The sequence below is a fragment of the Aphelocoma coerulescens genome, chromosome 2 (assembly GCF_041296385.1).
Source record: "Aphelocoma coerulescens isolate FSJ_1873_10779 chromosome 2, UR_Acoe_1.0, whole genome shotgun sequence".
Lineage (NCBI taxonomy): Eukaryota > Metazoa > Chordata > Aves > Passeriformes > Corvidae > Aphelocoma > Aphelocoma coerulescens.
In genome coordinates this window covers 65,744,599-65,763,274 of record NC_091015.1, presented here as the reverse complement: position 1 = coordinate 65,763,274, position 18,676 = coordinate 65,744,599, and the positions used below count along the sequence as shown (strand labels likewise).

Here is an 18,676-nt window from a genome sequence, read left to right as displayed (position 1 = left end):
ATACATGCCAATATTATAAATACCATGGAACAATAGCTGATGGACTAAAATTTCAAAGGAACACTGTAAGATGAGTTCAGTTCAACTATACTTCAATGGAAGAAAATTTGCCATGTTTAGAAAGACAGTGAGACCAAGAGAAATTCTGGACCTATAATACACATCTATAAAAATGCAAACACAACAAAAACACATTCTTGTTAGTGCTATTTTGATACCAAATTCAATTCATGAAACACAACACTTTGCTCTCTCACTCCATGATGAAAGGGAAATACAATGGTATACAGCACTTCTACAAACTAGGCTACACATTTTAGATATGAGCAACGCTTCAAGTGCACACTAAACTCATTGATTAAATCAGTCCATTTCCTTTCACTGTCACCATGCAGAAAGCAGTAATGACATATATGGGTTAATAATGGCTTGCAAATAAGCATAGAAATCTCCTTAAAAGACCTAGTATATCAATACAGTCTCTGCGAATCTTCAGTATTTCAACAGAGAAACTATAAAGGAAGTCAATGGTTGGTGAAAACATGAAATATATTTATTAATGTAACACCCTGCTTCTGGCTCTTAAGAAAACAGGAAATCTCAGAAATGTGTTTCTTTTACGGAAAGTAAGTTTGAGAAAGAGAATATAGTTCATGTCGCAGAAGCATCATCTAGAGACAAGAAATACAGGTTAAGATAATGAATGTAGAAAAAATGACTAAAAACTCCTCCATAACAATGAATGATTAAATTGTTCATGTGTAGTTCAGTTTGCAGTAGTGGCACTTCAAATATTGCAATGGAAAATATGTCTAGTCAGCACTATGTCCAACTACCTCTTCCTCTTGGTAATCATTAGTCAGCAGTGCCTGAGCATCTTGGACAACGGACAATGGACTGGAGTAGCTGTTTCTTCTAATTGAGCCTCGAGATTCATCTGTGATGCTCTGAATCTGGGACAAAAATGTTACCAATGACAAAAAAAAAGTCTACAGAAAAAAGCAGATATCATATTCTTCTTCATTTCAGTAGATGAGATGTGGTATCAGCTTATAAGGCTCTTTTTAAAATGTTTAGTAGTTAGTTATGAAGTCCCTTTAAAAACATTTGTGAAAACATGAAGCCAGTTGAATCTTTCAGTCTCTATGGGAAGCTCAAATATTCACTTCTTTGTGAGGGTCACGTCCTTTTGTATACGTACATATTCAGGTGAATTTTTTTACTCAATTACAAACAAAAGCATGAAAAAAATTAAAGCATGTGAGAAAGCTACTTTCCAACTCTAAAAACCTAAAACCTTAAAAATCTAATGATTCACAAACTATAATTTTGCTCCTCACATGCATGCACCCAAATTTCTGCCAATGTTACCTAACAGCACAACCCAACACAATTTGGTGGGGAAAGGATTATTACCTTCTCACAGGTCCCATTACCACTGCCTGGCCCAAGAGTCATTACTGAGGGTTAACCAGAGAAAAAAGCCAAAAACCACCAAAAAGGGAAGCAAGAAAGTGAGCGAGGCTCTACATTTTCCTTTCCCTTTGTAGCATGTTGCAATGGGGTCTCCTGCAACATGCATTAGACAGCGAGGCCCGTGGAAAGAAATAGGGAGCGATTCTTGATAGAAGTTTCAGAGATCTTTATTCTCCAGCCACATGGCCGGGGGACTGCCGAAGAGCTGAGCAATCACAGGACAACTAGGGTCCTCCCTGGGCAGGGGAACACAAAATAACCAACGGGGAACAGGATTAGGGTACATGTGACCAGGAGACCCCATGCCTAGGCCATGCCTCTACCCCAGGGTCCCCTCTCCCAGGACCCCATGGCAGGGGGGAGGAACCCCAACAGTAGCGCTATTGACAAAGTCAAATAAATAAATGTTTGCCAGCTAAACTTAAGTTGCCTATCTTATGCTTTGCAGGCACATGTTATATTTACACCCAAACAGAAGCAATTTGACCAAGTTTTCCAAGAAAGTAAACAAAAATCTGATGAGTCCTCGATGCCCTGTTCTACAAGAAAACCCAGAGGGCAAGATCAAATCAGTTCTATTTTTAAAAAGTGACAGAAGAAGGAAGGGTGAGGGTGATTGCTCAGGGACAAAAGCAGGCCTATGAAACAGCAAAAGAACACTGTACAAAACCAAATGCACCTCTTTGAGAAGGTCTTGGCTTCATTTGAAGGCATCCACTTCAGGTTAAAGTGAGGTTAAAGTACTAATCTTTGTGGTAACAGGAAACCAAATTACACTCACCATTCAAAGCTGGAATACCAGGTTATATTTGAATGCCTGGAGACAGACAATAAAAAGAAAAGCAATGCTAATTTGAACTAGAGATACTAATAAATGAAATGTTTTGGAGGTCAGCAAAAACATGAAAAGAATGGCTCAGCTCATTTAAGGAAAGATGATCAGAGTAAGAATGGGCCTGAGTACATCTGATGTACACTGAGTACATCTACTCATCTTGTAGCTCCAGAGGACAAAAATTATCCACATTTTCTTATGAAAATACAAAAGAACAAGGTAGATTTAGATATCCTGATCAGAAACAATACATAGGTATGACTTTTAATCTTGGACAAGTCAGTAAATACTAGGGGTTCTTGGAATTATCAAGGGTTTTACTTCAGACCCTGAAATAAATTCAGTGATATTTTGAATGTCTCCACCAAAATTGTTGGGGTTTTGACACTGACTAGAAGCCAGGCACTCACAAAAAACTATCCACTTATTTTCCTCTGCTATAGCTGAGCAGAGGAGGGGAAATTAAAACAAAAACTTCATGAGTGAGATAAGGATTAGGGGAAAAACTAAGGCAAAACAGGTTCAAAACTCAAACAGTATAAAGAAGACTTATTGTTAACAGAATTAAAAGTAAAAAGTAATGAGAACTAAAATAAACCTTTAAAACACCTTTCCTTCCCAATCCCTCCCTCTTTCACACTGACTGTGCAAGGAGACAAAAACATGGGGTTTTGGTCAGTCTTTGTCACTTCCTAAAAATCTTCCTTCAGTACGCTTAAGGAAAGGAGTTTCCTTCTTCTGCTGTGCCGTGGGATCCTTCCCATGGGGATAGTTCTCTGTGAACTTCTCCAGCATGGTTTTAACATTCACGAATAGCAGCCCATCCGACCTGTTGTAACATGGCTCCCTCCCACGAACGGTGCAGTCTTCCCAATGCTGCACATCGTGGGTCATTTTAGTTCATGGGGTTTAGTCTTTTAAGGATAAGCTGTTCTAGTTTGGAAGCAAGGGCTCTCTATCTCTGGAAGAAAGGGTCTTCTCTCTCTCTTCGAGTTCCTCACTAGATTACAGCTTTTCAGCATCCACGTGCTCCAGCATGAGCACTTTTCCTCATGGGCTGAGCGTGGATCTCTGCATCCCCCCCCATGCACTTCATGAATTACAGGGAAATAATTTGTTGTATCATAGTCCTCACCACAGCTTGCAGAAGAATCTCAGCTCCTATGCCCGAAGCACTTCCTTCTCCTCCCTCCTTTCACTGACCTCGGTGCTGCCATGTTGGTTCTCCTCACATGTCCTCACTTTTCCTCTTCTCTGACTCAGAAGAAAATTTTTGTCCATAGGTAGTATTGTTCTCAAGTTTTATCAATTGAAAAGTTCTTATTGAGCTTCGCTATGCCAAAAAGGTTGATCTCGACTGTGTTCCATGTCGGGGAATTGTTTGCCATGTTTTTGTCGTTGGCCACGTGGTCCCTGCCGGCACCACATGGGTGGCCCTGGGCACGTTGCTCCTGCCCTCAGGAGGGCTTCGGCCTTGGGAGGGCCCCAGCCGTGCAGCCTCCCCTGGCCCCAGGAGGGCTCTGGCTGCACATTTTTGGCCATGCCACCCCAGCTGCACGGGCATTCCCAGTGCTGGTCACAGCACCTGCCCATTGTCAGAGCCTTCAGCGCTTGGCTCTGTGCCAGACATAGTAGAAGCTTTGAGCAGCTTTCTCCTGCCCACAAAAAACTAGACTGTTTTTTTAAACTAATACACTCAGGTTTTACCCTGCTTGATAAGAAGGAAGAAACTGAAGCTATAACGGTGATGGTAAAGTTCAGATAAAAGTGAGTAATAAAGAAAATTATATGGAGGGAATAGAAAGAAATAAAAACTTCCAAGCAAACAACTCTGAAGTATAGTCCAGATTCCAACCAGCTCAGAGCTGAGGAGAAATTCTTTCATCTCCTCCGCAGTTGATGTGCCATAGACTACAGAGCATTATTCATGTGGAAGTTAAATCCTTCAGAATCTCCAATAGATAAATCACTCAAACTCCACTTGAAAGATACTACTGTTCAATAAAGAAACAGTAAGACTGAATAGGATGTACAGAAAAGTTTGGTTTGTTACTGAAAATATGTTAGGCAGGCTCAAATTGAAAGAAAACTACCATGACATGGATAAGAAAGAGGATTTACAGTATCACATCATTGTAATAATAGCAGGCATCTTTAGGAATCTTTAAAAAATCCTGTGAGGTGGAAAAATGAATAGAGAGAAGAGGAGAAATAAAAGGAAAAAAACCATTAAAACCCCAAACTGCTTGGACTTGTACGATTAACATCAAAAAAGAAAAGCCACAAGAAAAACAATCTAGCTGTTTTACAAATGAGCAATTAAACACAGTAGAGTTCTCTTATTTGCCGTGGGATGGAAATAATTTTTGTGATGGCAAAGCCAGAGAATTCACTACCTTCTACATCACTAAAAAATCTTGATAATACTGAAAGAGTTAGCAGAATATATGAGGGGGTAGAAGCACAAGCCAAAAGGAAAGGACTTATAAGTTACAAATATTCATAAAATTACAGCTGAACGAAGCTTGTTACTAAATATGCAAAATAGTAAGGATAGGGGAGCAGCAAAAACAGCATTTCCATATTGATACTACAGGATTATAGTTTGTTGGCCTAAGTTTCCTTCCAGAAAGAAATCAGTTGATTCATAAAACATTCAAAATAATGCAGAAACTAAAAAAAATATTCAGTGCGATTTGAACAGATTTGTATTATATTGTGTAATATGGTGTATTTGTAAGTTATATGAGGAGTGGCTGAGGGAGGTAGGCTTCTCTAACATGGAGAAAAGGAGGCTCAGGAAGGTCTTTCTCATTCTATTCAACTACCTGGAAGACAGTTGTAGTGAGGTGGGGATTGGTCTCTTTTCCCCAGTAATAAGTAACAGGACAAGAGGAAATGGCCTTAAGTAGTACCAGAGGAAGTTTAGATAGAACATTAGGAAAAATTTCTTCACGGATAGGGTTATCAAGCATTTGAATGGGCTGTCCTGGGAGGTGGCTGAAGTTGAGGTACTGGAGGTATTTAAACAACATGTAGATATGGCACTTAGGGACATGGTTTAGTGGTGGATGTGGCAGTGTTAGGTTAAAGGTCTTTTTCAATCTAAATTATTCTATAATCCTAAAACCAAATCACAATCAAAGCTAATCAGTCCAGTTGTATAATCATGAATCTTATCTACTGATGCCAAGTTTGGAAAGGCTGTGAATATATTCCACACTGATGCTCAAATGTTTTGCTAATTAACACTTGCACTCAACAAGAACCGGAAAACTCTTCAAATCTGTTTAAATAAAAAATTATTTCTTTTCCCACGTAACTTTAACCTTGAAAGTTGTCTTGGGGTGACTTTATGATGTTGTATCCCATATCTCTGCCCTATGCCCAGAAAATAATTTCGTGCCTTTCTATGCCTTTAAACTGAGCCTGAGAGGGGGAAGAGAAAAAAAAAATGAGCAAACTCTTCAAAGCAGTTTACAGTTTGTTTCAAGGACGCAGAGATAGAGACAGTTCTCTGTGTTCAGCTGCGGCAGCAGAGGGAGAGTGGAGGGAAGCACTCTGCTTGCTTTCACAGCCAGTTTTCAGCCAGTTTTCAGCTACTTTTTCTCCAGAAAGAGAGACAGAGAGTTGAACTTTGCTTTCCTGGGACTTTGGTTTTTTTTCCCCTTCTTTTTTGGACTGTTTCAACATCAGAACACATCGGGACCTTTTCCACAGAAGTGGAGGCCCTAGAGGAGGGGGCCCCACCCTGTCCCAGCTTTGAGGAGGAAGAGAGAGTCTACCTATGGAAGGACTCTGAAATTTTCCCAGGTTTTTTTCTCCACAGTAAGAGGTTTTACTATTTAGCATTATTATCCTCTCTGGTGTGTTTGTTAAATAAATAGTTTTTATCTCTTTCACTTTCTTCGAGGAAAATTAGTTTTTTCCTGAGCCTGGTGGGGGGAGGGGTGGTTGTAACCTGCCTTCTCTCAGAGGATATATTTCCAAATTTGTCCAAACTGGCACACAAGTAAAACTGGTTGTAGAGAAACACAGAATGCAGTTACGAAAGTTCTTAACTAGTTAGAAACTGATAAGAAGCCACAGCCCAAAGATAGTACTTTCAGATTTTTCACAGAACATCTTGTCAAGTCAAAGTTCCTACCTCCCTTTCCCTCTCATTCTTTGATAGCTGCATCTGTTTTAGCATCTGAGATCGCTGTTCCATCATAAGTGTCTTCTCATACGTGAACGCAGAAATATCATTTTCAAACTGCAAAATAAATTGGCATTAGAAACACCAGAAGAAAAGTACTACTTGGAAGAACAACATTTAGACAGTGTATCTCATACCTGTATTCATTCAGTGGTCCTGGATGTTTTCATGGCAATAGAGTAATCCTAAGCATATAATTTATCAATCACTTCTGTCCTCATTCTTAAAACTTAATCTTCGAACAGCAATTTCATACAGTGACCTATCCTACTGTAACAATACTATTGTTGTTTTATCTAAATTTTAGGTACTTGGAACAGACTTTCCACTATTCTGTTCCAACTAGGCTGCCGAAGTGAGAGTTGAAAGCAGTTATTTAAACTGGGCCTGCATTGCCTCCACCTAAGCATGTGTGTACACTTGTTTGCTTAAAAACTGTCCAGAGGCACAAATAACACATTATCCTTGCATCAGTGAGAAATGTCCATAAACAGAAGCCATTAGGAAAAAATTCTGAAATATATTCTCACATTGGCTCAAAACTAAAATGCAACACAAAAATCTACAGCAGTCACCTGTGTTGTCACTGACTTGTAAGGTATCTCTTATCCTCTGGAAGATTCCCAGAATTAAATATTACCCACAGCAGAAAAGAATAAATTGTATTTCTGTAGTGGTTTAACACTAGCCAGCAACCAAGGCTCATGCAGACTCTCACTCACTCCCTCACAAGTGGATTTGGGAGAGAATCAGAGGGATAAAAGCTAGAGAACTCATTAGTTGAGATAAAGACAGTTTAATAGGAAAAGCAAAAACTGTGCACACAAGCAAAGCAAAACAAGGAATTAATTCAATGCTTCCCATGGGCAGGTCCCCATCATGCATAATGGTTACTTGGGAAGACAAACTGCATCACTGCAAACATTCCCCCCTTCCTCCCTCTTCTCCCCACCTTATATATTGAGCATGATGTCATATGGTCTGGAATATCCCTTTAGTCAGTTTGGATCATCTGTCCCAACAGTGTCTCCTCCCAACCTCCCCTAACTTCCTTGTCAGTGTGGCAGTACAAAAAGAAGAAAAGATCTTGGCTCTGTGTAATCCCTGCTCAACAATAACAAAAACATCTCTATATTACCAACCCTGACATTTAATCAAGAACAAATCCAAAACACAGCCCCATACCAGCCACCATGAAAAAAATTAACTCTACCCCAGCTGAAACCAGCACAACTTTCTATACTGTCTTCTGCTCAAAATCCAACCAAGGCTGAGCCTTTTTATGGCACTCTGTGTTCATTCAACTGTACATGCCACAGCTTTTTAGACTTTCATATTTAGTAGTCTAAGCAAAGAATAGTAAATCTTTCACATGTAAATTTTTCCTAAGTAATTAAAACAATTCCTAAAATTGTTTTATGATTGATTAGCATGATAAATCTTTTTAATAAGTTCTGGTGATTCTAGAAACTAGTGGTGGTAGAAGTTTTGAACCAGTTTACTCATCTTCATCCCACTTCAGAATGAGCAGAAGTTTTGGTTGGTTTTTTTTTTCCATGCGCCTTACTTTGGGCATTATGCTAGTCACCTTTTAGTGCTGGAAATTACATCCTTAGTTTCCAAAAAAAGTGGACCTAGACAGAGTATAGCTTTAGTCCTTTCCTCTTAAACAGTTTATGACCCATATTTAGAAAAGGAAAAAAGTTACAAAATTCATTTTGTCACTACCTTGACTTGTGAAACTGTAGCTATACTGTCTTGCTGTTCAGTGCTGGCTGAGGCTGGTGATGCCAAAAACAACTCTCATTTGAGACTAGGAATTCCTTATTCCAGAGAGGTATTCTTCCAGCAGTTAGAGACATGGACAAGTTCATCCTGTCCCATACCATCTGTCATAGCTTATTAGATTAAGCACATTCAGCCTTCCATTTCACTGCTTGCTAAAAAGTCAAGCTTTTTCCTTCCTGAATGAACCAGCTCTATGGACTAGTCCTCATAAATAAAGTAAGAATTAACACATCAAACATCTCAAACTCTGCTTGACAAACCCATTAAACTCACCACCATGTACACTAGCATTGTAACACGGTAAGACAACGATGCTTATCTTCTTGTTCTCTGTGGGTCTGGAATCTTTCAATTTCTGTATTTGGGCTAATGTCTCTTTATTTGAAAAAAGCTAAATCTGTTTTCCCAAGTTTAGTCCCAGTATCACCTTAAAAATATTTAGTAACAAACCATTTCAACAACTTCCACTTGAGCATTCAGTCTAAGATGGTATAAGAACATCTGAAGATCCTTCTTCATTTGAATACTATTATCATCCATTTGAGCGACGGTGAAGATACGCATTTTACATTTTCTCCAAACCTACCAAAAAGATACATTATAACAGTTTGTAACACGGTGATTGCTACTACCATGCATAATTTGAACAACGTGAAGGAGTATTGAATTAGATATGCTTAGAACCATTCAGTGCTAGAAAACTAAATCCCAGCCATTTTCTGTTGTCCTTGCCTTGTGCTGTCGAAGGAGAAAAGGCAGCAACATCAGCATACCACCATCATGAACAATCCACCACACATCTGTATTTCCTTCAGTAAAACGTTCTTGATTTGTTGGAAATAAGTCAATGTTTTTAGCCACCAAAAGTGCTTGTTGAGCTGCAGTTGTTTCTCGTACAGTATCTGTAAGGGAAAACAAGACATTTAATCAAGAACTCCTAGTTTTCATTTACAGATTTTGCTTTTGTTTATAATTCAAAAGTTTCAACCCTCCCAGATTTTGCTGAGGCAAAAGAGGAATATCCTAGGTGTCTTGGCAAAAGACCTGGGTGTCTTGGTTCCAGCGGTTATTCTACACCACTTCATGCCATTGCTGGAAGCAAGGGGGAGTATTTTCCCAAGAGAAGGGGTTCCTTCTGGTCAAATAAACATGGTGCTGATTCCAAGGTGGAGGGAGTGGTTGGGTGGCACCAGTTCCAAGGCAAAGGGAGTGGTTGTGTGTCGGGGTCTCCTCCCCCCGCCATGTAGCCCTAAGGGGAGACACGGGGGTTCCCTGCCCCTGGTCAGCCTCGTTCCCCATTGGTTGGTTTGTGTTTCCTGCGCGGGCAAGGACCCTTGGTCCCGTGACTGTAACAGTTCCTCGGCAGAGCCCGGCCATGCGGCTGGGGAAATAAACATCTCTCTGAAACATCTATCAAGAATCCGTCTATATATATTTCTTTTCCACAGGACTCCTGGTTTGATATAGGCGTGTTACAGTATCCCCACTGTAACAGTTGTGGTGGCATGGCTGCAATCAGGTGGAGCTCCATGGTGAGCATTTTTGCATGTGCATCATTCTCTCTTTCGTATGCTTTTTGTTATTAACATTGTTGCTGTATCCAGTATCTTGTTCTTAACCTCTTATCTTTACCTTTTGTGCCTCCAATTCTCCTCTCCAACCAGCCACAGGGGAAGAGGAAAAGTGAGCGAGTGGCAGCATGGTTTGGAGTGTGTTAGTGGGAACACTTAACTGGGGAGTACTATTCCTAAACCACAGAAGTCTTTATTTGGTATCTGAGGTAAGGCACAATGGGTTGAGATAACAACAGACTGCCCAGAGCGGGTTGGAAACAAATTTGATCCAGGCATTTTTTATTTTAGGTATAGAGCCACTGGTCACAGTGTTGCATGGTCAGTTTATGTGGGAGTCTTACCTAAGCCTGTATATATTCCTGTGTGCACTCCTCATGATATTTTTCAGAGTAGCAAGAGGGATCAGGATTTCTTTGCTGATGTACCCTGGGATGTCAATTTATGACATGATAACGTCAAGGGTCATTTGGGATGTATCTTGAATGTTGCTCTCCGACTCTTAACCTTGAGCACTACCTTTGCATGTTTATTAATCATACACACTCTGTGGGGAGATCAGGGGAGGATGATTTTCCCCAGCTTTTCACCCCCTTTTCCTGGCCTTTTCCACGCCCTTCAGCCTGTTACATTTTGAGAATCTGAATTCTGTTTAGATGTTAAGGAAATAATATTTTTGGTGGTAAGCCTGCCATGTGTCCTCAGTCTACACCATGTTTAGAGTGAAGGAGTTTTCTAGGGACGTTATTCAGAGATCTGCCCCAAGGGTCATGAGTGACATGGAAGGTGGGAGAAAATGGGCCAGCTTTTGAAGGATTATTGTGCTCCAATGGTTTGGAACGTCACTCCTGAACAACTACAGGACCCTGGTAAAGTGACAGAATACTTGAAGGAAAAATGCTGCAGCAATTCCAGGGAGGTGTGAAGTTTTGCAGCGTGCTGGGCCCTGGCTACTATTTACTGTGCATTCCTTGATACTAGAAAGCAGTCTCAGGGGGAAGAGGAGGAAAGCAGACTGACAGGCACTGTAGCCACTCAAACTGCAGCTGAACCAGAGGAACAACCTGTGCCAGTAGCAGTTGCCCCTATATAGAAAAAGAAATCCAAGACAAAATCAGTTCACTTAGTGAGGTATGAAGAGGAAGGCAGGCCCTCACAAGAGGAGGAACAGGCAGGACCAGAGATAATCACCCAATCCCTATCTCCAGGTGAGCTGTGAGAGCTGCAAAAAAAATTTCAGCCACCAGTTGGGTGAGCCCCTAGTGACTTAGCTGCTCTGATGCTGGGATATTGCTGCTGATGTGCAACTACATGGTAGTGAAGCCAAGCAACTGGGATCCCAGACTTGGGATGCCAGCACTGGCAAGGGGATTGGGAAGAAGACAGAAACGCAGCCTCTGGAGGCAACTGCTGTCAAGCATGAAGGAAAGGTATTTTCACAAGGATGACCTAGCACTGCGCCCAAGCAGGTGGACCACCATGGAGAAAGGTATCCAGTACCTGAGAGAATTAGCTGTGCTGAAGGTAATCCATAGGGATTCAAATAACAAACAGTCCCCTGTAGATCCAGATGAGGCTCATTGTACACAATCCACATGGCAGAAATTTGTACAGTGTATGCCATCATTGTATGCCAACTCATTGGCACTGATGTCAATGAAAGGAGAACAAACAGTGCTTCAGGCAGATATCTGACTCCAACAACATGAAGATCATCTGAAAAAGGGCTACTGGCATTATAACTGGATATTATAAAGGGATTCAAGCTTCTTCAGAAGTGATTGGCACTAAAGTACAGCTCCTCCTGGCATCCTGAATGCCAGTGCTGGACTAGATATTCAAAGGGAGAATCCTTTCTATACATCATGCCACTGACGTTACATGGAGTAAGTGGGTCACGCTGATCACACAGCAAGCTTGAAGAGGAAACCCCAATTACACAGGGATCTTGGAAGTCATCACAAACTAGTCCAAAGTTGAAAATTTCATACTAACATCAGAGGAGGAAAAGATGACACCTGCTGAGGAGGCCCCACCATATAATCAGCTACTGGAAAATGAAAGGTGTTATGTTCTCTTTACTGATAGTCCCTGTCATATTGTAGGAATACATGGAAAATGGAAAGCTGCTCCATGGAGTCCTATGTGCTGAGTCACAGAAGCTATTGAGGGACAAGGTGGATCAAATCAGGTTGTGGAGCTGAATGCCATCCAGCTGGCTTTAAGTAAATGCTCTGTAGCAGTGGCTAGAACTATAGAAAATGACCTACTGGCAGCACAGAGGCAAAGCCACCGGGTCTGCTGAATTGTGCTAAGACATCGCTGCCTGGGTAGAGAAGGTGGCTGTAAAAGCATGCTGTGTAGATGCATACACACCCCAAAGTCATGCTATCAAACAACATCGCAACAACAGACAAGTGCATTGGGCAGCCAAGAATGAAGTCTCTCAGGTGGATGTGGACTGGCAACATAGGCTGAATTATTTCTGGCTCAGTGGGCCCATGGTATCTTAGGTCATCAGGAAAGAGATGCAAGATACTGATGGGCCTGTGATTGAGAAGTGGACTTAACCACGGACAATAAGTATGGACTACTATAGATACACCAGTCGTGAGCTCCTGATGCAGCTTGCAACCAGCCCTCCTGCCCTGGAAGACACCTAGGACAGATAGAACCCACAGTCATGGACTAAATGAACTCAAGAGACATCTTGGAGGAATGGATATTTTATTCATTACTTTTACCTGTTACTTTCTGTCTTTGAACTGTTTTTTTTTTATCCATGTGAGGACATTTCCTCTTATCCAATGTCTGCTATAGATTCCTTGGGTGAGCAATATTTTAAAAACATGGGAAATACAGATGGACTGATCTAAGTGGATTGCCTTAATTTATGTTTCCCTCAAAGAATTGGAATAGTTCTGACAGTTTTCTTTTACAAAAACTGAGTTGAGGCTTCCCCAGTTTTTCAAAACTCAAGAAAAACTGTGAATAACTACTATGTTTTGTCAGAACCCAAAGATAATTCCTATGTTTATTGCCTCTATCAACTGCTATTGTTGCTGTTGACTGTTCCTGTGCAGGTGCTACTCATGAGTCTTTAATTTCTACGTCTCCCTGAAACACTTTTAAATGAAAGAAATGGCTTTCTGTTTGTCCTTGGGTATCAATATTATTTCGCCTCAACCTCAGGTCTTTCAGTGTTCTTGGAGATTTTGGGCTGAGTACTGCTTTCCCTGCTTTTGGAAGTGCGTGCTCTGCTCCCGTTCGCTGATTAACATTTCTCTGAACAAGAACTACTTTGTAACAATTTCACTAACCTAATTACACCAAATGCTAAAACTAGGTGTTCTACTTGCTGAGTGTGAGCACACATTCTGATACCTAGTGTTCGCTTGAGCTCAAGTGGCACAGATTTCTCAAGGAGAGTTTTCTTCCAGTTGATATATGTTCTACATTGTGTGAAGACTTTGGAGCTGCAGGCTTTGCAAATTAAAGTTTCTTGAGCTGTGGCTGGGAGTATTCAGATGCCGTGACTGCATGTCTTAGGAAGTGTGATAAGTCCACACCATTTATTGGGCACTCATATACAATAAGTATTCATCTCTTATATACCTTCTGTGAATGTTGTCCTAACAATAACAAATCATTCTGCGAGTGACTGACTAAATACTCCTGTAACTCTAACAAAAATGATACAATTCTGCAACTAGGTTTAATCAACGTTGTTCTGCTTCATGGTAGCATGTTGGTCTGATACATTGTACCAGTTCTTGTGTATGTATCCTCAATGTTGCTAGAGGAGCCTTCGCAATCAAGGAATGGTCCTAGAAGGGACAAATGTCTGGACTTTTCTGGAAAGTTATTCTTTTTTCTCACCCCAACTTTCAAGTCCACTTGAATTATCACTTTTGGGAAAATGAGCATAGGAAAGCTCTGTGTGACATGCTGTGAAATAGGAAAGTGATTTCTATTTAACAAAATATCTAAGCCAATTTTATCCACTTGTGCTGGCATGCACAGTTCCACAATTAAGTTGTATGCATCGCAGTGCTCAAGTCACTGTCACTCCATATGTCATGCTGAATAAAGGACACAAGCTGTTGAGTGCTCATTAAGAGATTAAGTGCTCTTGATTGGCAGTTACAAACTAATTTTGGACTTTCTTCTTATGTTTCACAGGGGGTAGGTAGATGCTAATTTGGAGATCTAGTCTTATTTTACGTCACTTCTCAAATTCCTGAAATTTAAAATTCTCTTGTTTCATTAACTCTTCTTAGGCTTCAGTTTTATCTCTAGATCAGTCTGTTACTCTTCTTCATTTGATTGAATACACATAGCATTCTTTACCAAATGATACTTACTTTTAATCTTTGATCTGCTTTCTCTTCTGCTTCTCATGCACACTTCCATATATGCTTACCGATTGTAAGATTTTTGTTAAAAATCTGGGTATGAGTACCCTATCTTTGGCCACTAATGGTTCAAAGTCCATCTTCTATTTTACTCAAGGTTACTTCTTGCTATTATAAAAACTTAAAATATTGTACTTGAATTCCCTAAAGTTATTCAGGATGTCTGAAAATTGGCTATTTGATCATGCTGGCAGTCCATGGGAATTGTTTATTTCCTGTAAAATCCTTTGCCTTCTTGACAGGGCAGGAGAGTATCCACTTTGTTTCCTCACATATGATAGGACAACTTATCTCATTTTCAAATAAGAATCAGTGTGGGCTGTTCTCACAATCTTATCAAGGTACAGAACCAGTGTTTCCATAAATGTAAGCTCTCAAAAGTTTCTGGCTTTTTGACCTATCAGTCTTCAAACAAATATGCTTAGTTTGCTGGGGAATTTGAGCCATATTCTGCTGGGGGTTTTTTTGCTTATCAGTGATCTTCTGAAGTCTGGTTACCCTGCTTTTGTCAACATGTGGAAATCTTTAGCCATGAACAGCTGAATCCTGAACTGTTATCCAGGATTATTCTGTACAGCAGGTCTCAAAGAACTCAAGTTACTGTTAAGTAGGATTTCTTTTTCATATTGCTCCTCAAAACACAAGAACAAGAAGTATTAGTATATACTGAGATTCCTGGAACCTGGAAGTAAGTTTCCTTATTTTTTCACAATAGTACATCTGTGTGCCTGCGCAATGGAAATGTATGTTCTACAAATATATTAGAATTTAATTCTATATTTTCCTTTAAAGGAGGAGAAAATTTTGCAGGACGCATCTCACACTACTGCATTTTTACTGGCATGGACTGGAATGCCCACCAGTTACTATTGGTATTAATCATACTGGGAAATGTAATGATTTTTGTGTAAGAAAAAGGCATCTGATTCCTAGGATTATTGCATTCTCACTAGTCGATATCCTGAAACAGAGAGATGACACTGATTTTTGTTTTTTCCTCGACCTTGTAGATAATCTCTGGAGTGCCTATTCAGAAAAAGGATCAATAGTTGAGAAAAAAGATCAGCCATCAGTTGCTGGATCAGAAGAGTCAAAAATGGGTGGACTTCCTTATGTTTTTACAGACATCATGACCTACTTCACAATGCTTGTAGGGATTTATTTCCCATCTGTGACAGGTAGATACAATTATTTTTCTTGCCTGAGAATGTGTACTTATACCTGGAAAAAAAAATTTCATGTGAAAATTTTTCATTTTCACCAATCTTACTGGTGACTCATTCTGTTGCTAGTTTCTGTGTCCAAGTTTATATACCTAAAACCTTCTGGTGCTAGGGAGACATGGGTCATGGCTGATGACTTTTGGAGGTTATAGGACTTAAACAGGAAATCTGTTTAAGGGCCATTTCTATGTCTGAAAAGAAGGCAAAATCCTTATGGGTTACTAAATGCTTATTCAAAATAAGATGCATACCTTTATAATACTTTAATCTTCAAAGGCATGAGAACAGTTTAATATTCAAATGATTCTGCAGGTATTCAAGCTGCCTGGTTAACTGCCTGGGCTTTGTTTAAATGTCCAATATTTTTTTGCTACACTAACTGTGTAGACTTTTTTGTCAAGCTTAAACTAGTTGTATTTCATTTTCCTCAGCTCACGCTTGACTGAAACAGCCAGACATGTTTTTCTTCTCAAGTCCCAGCTGAAGTAATATCAAGTAACAGAACAGAACTCCAATAAGAAGCTGCAGCACTGTTTGCTAGTATTATCAAGTGGAAGTGTCCCTTTGTATTCATTGTTTGAACCCCACTGCTCCCATTTCTTTACTTCAGATGCTTACCAACATTTCATCATATCTGAACCCATGGTTAATGTTTCATTCCATGGAGTTTGACAGTGTTTTTGCACTGGAGCATCTTGACATTAGCTTCTATGTTTTTGCTTCCAGTGGTCAGGTCAGTTCTAGGAGAGATGGCAGAAATAGTTATTGTATGGGTTTCTTTCCCTCCTATGACAGTATGTTCTACAAAGTACTTCTGTTCTCTTTTTAGATTCACATACATGTGTACATGTGATTTTTCTAACCATTCTTTTTCTTGCCTGCTCTTTTCTTTTTTGCTTCTAAGCTTTTTTTTGTTAGTTTATTGATTTGCTTGCATATGCTATTTTGATGGTCTGTTTAGTAGAAAGTCAGTGCCTTAGGTCACACTGGCTAAAATTGCTAAATCCCTATTAATTTATAACATCCATCCCCAGTATTTTGCTACTCCTTCATTTCAAGAATTATTCTGAGGTTATGCTTGAAAAATATTTTTTTTTAATCTGTCTTTTTACTAACCTTTATAGGATTTGCTTATTCAAGTGGGTAGTAACACAGATTTCTGAATAAAATGAAGCTATAAATTGACTATTTGTGAAGGATTATATTATACTTTTGTAGCCTGCTCCATTGGTAATCCCTGAGTTAAATTTGGCTTAAAATTAGATGTTCATATTCTATTAGTTAGTAACAGGGAGTTATTGCTAATTGTTTTTATGACATAAATTTTGTCTCTTTTTAAGGTATTATGGCAGGTTCAAACAGATCTGGAGATCTAAAGGATGCTCAGAAATCTATTCCTACTGGAACGATTTTGGCTATTTCAACTACATCTTTTATTTGTATCCTTTTTTCTAGTCTACATTTTGTAGGTGCAACAGAATTTTTACCGGAAAGTCGTTAGAGTTCCCTGAGTATAAAATGAATGAAATCTAAACTGAAAAGAAATATTTTATATTTGTCTAAAATATCAGTATTATTTATAAATATTATTAAAATATGTCAAAATTTATTAACAAATATATGTATTCTATATTCTACTAGTGCTTCAAATTCCAATATATAATTGATGGTTTTAGTCAAGCGATCCAACAGTTTTTAACATTATGTTTCAGTTGGCAGGTGGTTGTTATACTCAGTATAACCAGATCTTAAACCAAACAACCAGCAATTGAAATTGTCGGTCCTTCAAAAACCTAATGTACACAAGTACTTGCTTATTTGTATGAGAAAATACCTGTTCTGTTGCATGATATATGAACTGGCTACTTCCAATACTTCACAAATCGCTATGAGTCGAATACAGTCATGAAGAACATAAACTAAAAAATTGTAGCATGGAAGAACGAAAAAAAACAAACAAAAAGCAACCAGGAAATGCACACACATACTTTCATTGTTGTGGATGTTTTCATTTCATACCTAGGTGAAAAGTGGTGGGTTTTTTTCTATGTGATTTTTTTAGAGAGTAATCTTCCTTCAGTCTCAGTAACAGATCTCTCCTGTATAGTGTTGTTTGGTGCCTGTATAGAAGGTGTGATATTAAGAGATAAGTAAGTCGTATTCAACTTCTAATATTACAGGGAGTATAATCATAAGTTACATTAATAGGACTTATTAATGGCTCTTCTGTGAAATATGCATATGGTATATATTTATTTTGCTTAGGTTAAAACTGGAGGGAAAGCTTGTCTGTTAAACTGAGATGGCTGCAAAAACTGGTCAGGTTACCAGACTGTATGCCTTCAAGAAGCAGAAGCAGAACCTAAGATAAATGTTTGAAGTTGAACCAGCCTAATAAAATGTCCTTGACAAAGAAACTCATAATTAGTATTTGCAGAACTGATGCATGGGGATAAGGGGATATTACTTTGGGAGAAGTAATAGGCTTTTGAAGACCAATTAAAAAATTTGGGAGTTATGTGACAAGGGGACTTTATAAGACTGCAGTGCACCATCATGATTTCCTCTAGACATATGACTATTTTTTGTTTTAAAATCTCAGTTGTACATCAGGAGTCATCTTGATTTTCAAGCATGTAATTGCCTGACAAATTTAAGGCATAATATGAAGGATGAAGGGAATAAATGTGATGGATATGAGCATGAAGAAAATCTCCAGATTTTTATCAATTTCTCCATTAGGAGAAGTTGGTTAAGATGAAATTTTTGTCAGGTTTCACATTTGTTTTCTTGCTGGTGTCTGGTTCTCTTTTCTACTGAGGCCCAGGTTTGCTTTTGGTTGTGGCAGTGGGGTATTGTTTAAAAGGTGGTGAAGTTGATGCTGAGACTACTTATTTCATTAGTCTAGAAGGAAAACCGGAAGTTAAAAGCTGGTTTCTAATCAAACTAATACAAGAAGCAGCAGGTTTCTTCCATGAAAGGCTTTTGACATTGTTTCTCACAGCATCCTCATAGGTAAACTCAAGAAGTGTGGAGAGTAAGGTGGATTGAGAAGTGGCTGACTGGCAAATCCCAGAGGGTCATGGTCAGTGGCAGAGTCTAGTTGGAGGCCTGTGTCCCCCAGGGTTCTATACTGGACCAGTAGTATGCCCTTGTGGCCAAGAAGACCA

General features: G+C 39.3%; 1 protein-coding gene across 1 annotated transcript in view; it reads left to right on the top strand.

Moving 5' to 3' along the window:
- Window positions 1–18,676, top strand: part of LOC138105154 (solute carrier family 12 member 7-like) — a 67,890-nt gene that overhangs the window by 27,915 nt on the left and 21,299 nt on the right. Inside the window, exons 4-6 of the mRNA XM_069004835.1 lie at window positions 15,294–15,461; window positions 16,847–16,945; window positions 17,599–17,656. Coding sequence (XP_068860936.1) covers window positions 15,294–15,461; window positions 16,847–16,945; window positions 17,599–17,656 — 325 coding nt within the window. The remainder of the gene's footprint in view (window positions 1–15,293; window positions 15,462–16,846; window positions 16,946–17,598; window positions 17,657–18,676) is intronic.